This window comes from Catharus ustulatus, chromosome 25 (assembly GCF_009819885.2).
Source record: "Catharus ustulatus isolate bCatUst1 chromosome 25, bCatUst1.pri.v2, whole genome shotgun sequence".
Taxonomy (NCBI): Eukaryota; Metazoa; Chordata; class Aves; order Passeriformes; family Turdidae; genus Catharus; species Catharus ustulatus.
In genome coordinates, this window is record NC_046245.1 from 4,453,042 (window position 1) to 4,457,049 (window position 4,008).

Here is a 4,008-nt window from a genome sequence, read left to right on the forward strand (position 1 = left end):
TGGAGCAGGATGGAGAACAGGACACCAGGAGAGGAAATAGCAGAGCTGGATTGGGAATAACACACTGGGATGGTGAACAGAGCAGCGGGATGGAAATGGCACATGGGTATAGGGAAAGGGACACCAGGACACAGAGCAGGGCTTTGGGGTGGGAATCAGTGCATGGGGACAGGGAACAGGGCAGGGGAGGGGGATCAGGAGTAATGCCTGGGATGGGGAAGAGGGCAGGGAGGAGGAGGAGGATCAGGAATAATGCCTGGGATGGGGAGCAGTGCAGGAGGGGGCAGCTGAGCCCCTCTGTGGGCACTGCACGGCCCCAGTGCTGCAGAGACCTCCCCACACCAAATTCCAGTTTCCCCCCACTGCCCCTGCAGGGATTCTGGGGGAGCCACCTGGCCCAGCCACCTTCTCCACAGCTCCTGGGCCTTGGACACGAAGCAGAAGCCAGAAAAATAGCAAAACAGGATTTATTAAATGTGTAGAGGAAAACACAACATGAGCTTCTGCTTTCAGTATATAACAAGTGAAACAATTCACAGTGCATTTAATAGTGTCTGTAATACATTTAAACAGGATGTTTTGAGTCCACCCTACCTCCTCCTAGAATTTAAAACAAGGAAAAGAAACAACAGAAATACCCTTTTACCACCTCACACAACTGCAACTAGAGGTGTCTACAGACACAGCATCTCCAAAGTGTCTGGTTTGTAGTTTTTAACACATGCTGCACTAAGAGAAGTCAGGATTAAGTCACTGAAAGTCTTGCTGGATATTCTCCTTGTTTGCTTCCCCATGCTGCTGCTTGATTTGGGAAATTTCATTTTCCAGCTGCACAATAGTTCGTTCAATCTCATAATTTTTACTGACAAGAGAGACCCACCTGGAAGGGAAAAGAAATACAAAGAGCCTTTAAGTGTTATATAACAGTCCTGTGGTTTAAAATCAAAGACAAACACTGTTCCAAAGCAAGCAAAAACACCAAATAAAGGAGTGTTTTTCTTAGCACATGATAATCCTCAGTTGACATCCATGGCCATTTGAACAATCAAAATGACAATGAATAATTTTTAACCCTGTTAAACCTGAAAACACAAAAAAATTTAATGACTAGACTCATCCAGTACCTGCCAATATTGAGATAAAGAAGAGTTTAAGATAATTTAGGAAATATGAAGTGCATATATATAAAAATATAATATATATGAGGTATAAATATACCCTGTTCCCATCTGTTGATTCACTCAACTTCAGTAAATATAATTACCAAACTACAAATACTTGAAAACATTTTCTACAAAGCAAGAGTATCCTACAGCAGCATCAAAGGATCACTGAATTTCAAGTGGAAGAAGAATTTCAAGTAAATTCCAAGCAATGGAGGAGCCTGTGCAAGGGTTAACAAATGTCAATACTCACGTGGATTCCATCTCTCTCAGCTTAGCCCCAGCTGTGAGCTGCATGTTCTTCCTCTGCCAGTTCAGGTCTTGAATGTTTTTCCTGGGGAGAAAATGATGTATTTTTATTTCCTCACTTTTTTAGCATCTGCAGGACCTGTTGCTGATTTCCAAGTACACTCAATCCCTAGAAGTAGTGCCAGAAAACATTTGTGTAGCCAGGACAACATCCAAATATACAAACCCCAGTACAGGGCTCAGAGAGAACACTGAGATAAATAAAAGGACAAACTCAACATCAGGGAAGATGTCCTTACAGAGACAACTGCACATTAAATTATCAGTAATGAAAAGAAAGCATTTGTACATTTCAGGGAGGATTCCACAAATCCAGAGCACAGGTTCAAACAAACCAAACACAGAATTTTGAGTAGAACAGACATGATAAATATAACTGCTTGGGAAGGCAGGATCACATTTCCAAATTACTGATTTTACTGGGTGTTTTTCCCTGTGACCATGGCAGCAGCCAGCACAGACATCTTCCTTTGTATAGCTTGGAGGGTGAGAAAGATTCACTTCCAATTTCAGTACAAAAATGTAAATAAGAATGACCCACCTCAATTTCTGAAGCTCTTTCTGGGCTTGTTCTATCATATGAACCAGATGCCTGATGACAGAATGCAAGTAAAGCATTAAAAACACACAAGTGCTAAATCAGCTCCATTTCACCTGACATTTAACTTCTCAGAATTAAGGATTCAACAAGCCTCTGCAACCCACAGACCTTGTCCCAGCCAGCAGATCCTTTACCTGCTTCCCTCCTCCTGAGCTCAGGAACCCTCTGCCTTCTCTCTGAGCTAACTTTGGCATTCCTTTGGCCTATTCTTTCATCTAAGGCTCAGCCTTCTCAAAAAGTGGACATTAACAGTCTCTGTCTGGATTAGCCCCAGTGCTTCCTGCAGCCACACTCTACAACCTTTTCTTGGCTTTTGCAGCAGCTTTATTACAGATCCAGGCTAAGCCAGGAGTAACTCATCTCAATTTCCACTACTGAGTTATTCTTTCACAGGCTATCACTAGCCTCAATTAACACCCACTATCAACAATAACCCACACCATTCAGGACTGGGATGTATTAAACACGTGCTGTTTCTTGGCCACAGGGACAGCTTTGAGCTCAGCCTCCTCTTGCACTCACACCTCTCTCACAGGGCTTCATCTACTCCAGGCTACATTCAAAATCCCCACCGGATTTACACACAATTAACACACAGAAATGCAACACAGCAGAGCAGAGCAGCAGAGGCCTTACTCGTTGTACACCTTCCAGGCATTGCAGCCATGCTGGGACATGAGCTCCAGGTTCTCGATGCGCACGGCCTGGTGCTCCAGCTGTGCCATGGAATTGTTCACACACTCCTGCCACGCCGTGATGTCGTTCTTCTGCCCGGAGGATGGGGCGGGCAGCTCGTACCTGCAAAGGGCACGGCTCACCCGGGGCACCGGGCACAGCTCCCCTGGGGCACCGGGCACGGCTCACCCTGGGGCACGGCTCACCCTGGGGCACCGGGCACGGCTCACCGTGGGGCAGGCACTGCCCGAACCGGCCCCACTCACCTCTTCATGCTGAGCAGCTCCAGGGGCTGCCGGGCCGCAAGGCGCTCAAACTCGTTCCGCATGATCTCGGTCTGCAGGGAAGGCAGCGGTGATGGACAGGCGGGGGAATGGGGCGATATAAGCGGCGTATGGTGGGAAGGACGGGGACAGAACACAAATGGGTAACGGGGGAGAGACAGCGGGGACAGGGGCGGAGTGACACAGGAGGGCTGCAGCGGGGACACCCGGGGACAGACAGGGTCTGTCACAGCCAGGGCACGGACAGGGGACAAGCGGGGCACGGGGGCGTGGGAGCCCGGTCGGGGTATGGGGAGGCACTGGGCTGGGGGCTGGGACTGCCAGGCCGCCCCAGCTCACCTCGAAGGCGCTGTAGTCGTGCGCGGGCAGGTAGCTGAGGTAGTTCTTGGTCGGCCGGTACCGCCGCGTCTCCTCCTCCACCAGCGCCGCGGCCTAGCGCACACGGGGCGTCAGGCGGGGCAGCCCGCCCGCCGCCTCGGCCCCTCCCCGGCCCGGCCCGGCCCCGCACGCACCGCCTCCCGCACGCCCGGCGCCTCATAGCCCTGGTCGAAGTAAGGCAGCGCATCCACCACCACGTCCCCGGCCACCAGCCCCGGGCCCGCCATCTTGGCCGCGGCCGCGCGCACTGCGCGTGCGCACGCACGTCACGCACGGCTGTGCGTCACGAGGCTCTGTGCGCAAACCACGCCCCCTCCGGGCGCAGACCCCGCCCCCTCTGGACACAGACTCCGCCCTCTCAGTGCACAGACCCCGCCCCCACGGGCACAGACCACGCCCCCAACAAACCCCGCCCCTCCCGGTTCGACCCCGGCCCCGGTCCCGCCGCTCCCGGGACGATTCCGACCCCGGCCCTGCCCCTCTCTGCCAGGTCCCGCCGCTCTCGGAGCCACTCCAGCCCCGCCCCTCTCGCCGCGGCCACGCCCCCTTAAGTAACGGAGACACGTGAAGGGTTTGGATCGATGAGCTGTTATTGATC

The 4,008-nt window shown here is 52.1% G+C and overlaps 1 protein-coding gene across 1 annotated transcript; it reads right to left on the reverse strand.

Moving 5' to 3' along the window:
* Positions 1 to 453: 453 nt before the first annotated feature.
* Positions 454 to 3,670, reverse strand: BCAS2 (BCAS2 pre-mRNA processing factor). The gene is made up of 7 exons (XM_033080109.1): positions 3,545 to 3,670; positions 3,372 to 3,464; positions 3,015 to 3,085; positions 2,710 to 2,871; positions 2,014 to 2,064; positions 1,417 to 1,497; positions 454 to 880 (listed from the first exon to the last, which is right to left on the reverse strand). The coding sequence occupies exons 1-7, from the start codon at positions 3,635 to 3,637 to the stop codon at positions 751 to 753; spliced, it is 681 nt and encodes a 226-aa protein (XP_032936000.1). The 5' UTR covers positions 3,638 to 3,670; the 3' UTR covers positions 454 to 750.
* Between the last annotated feature and the right edge of the window lie 338 nt (positions 3,671 to 4,008).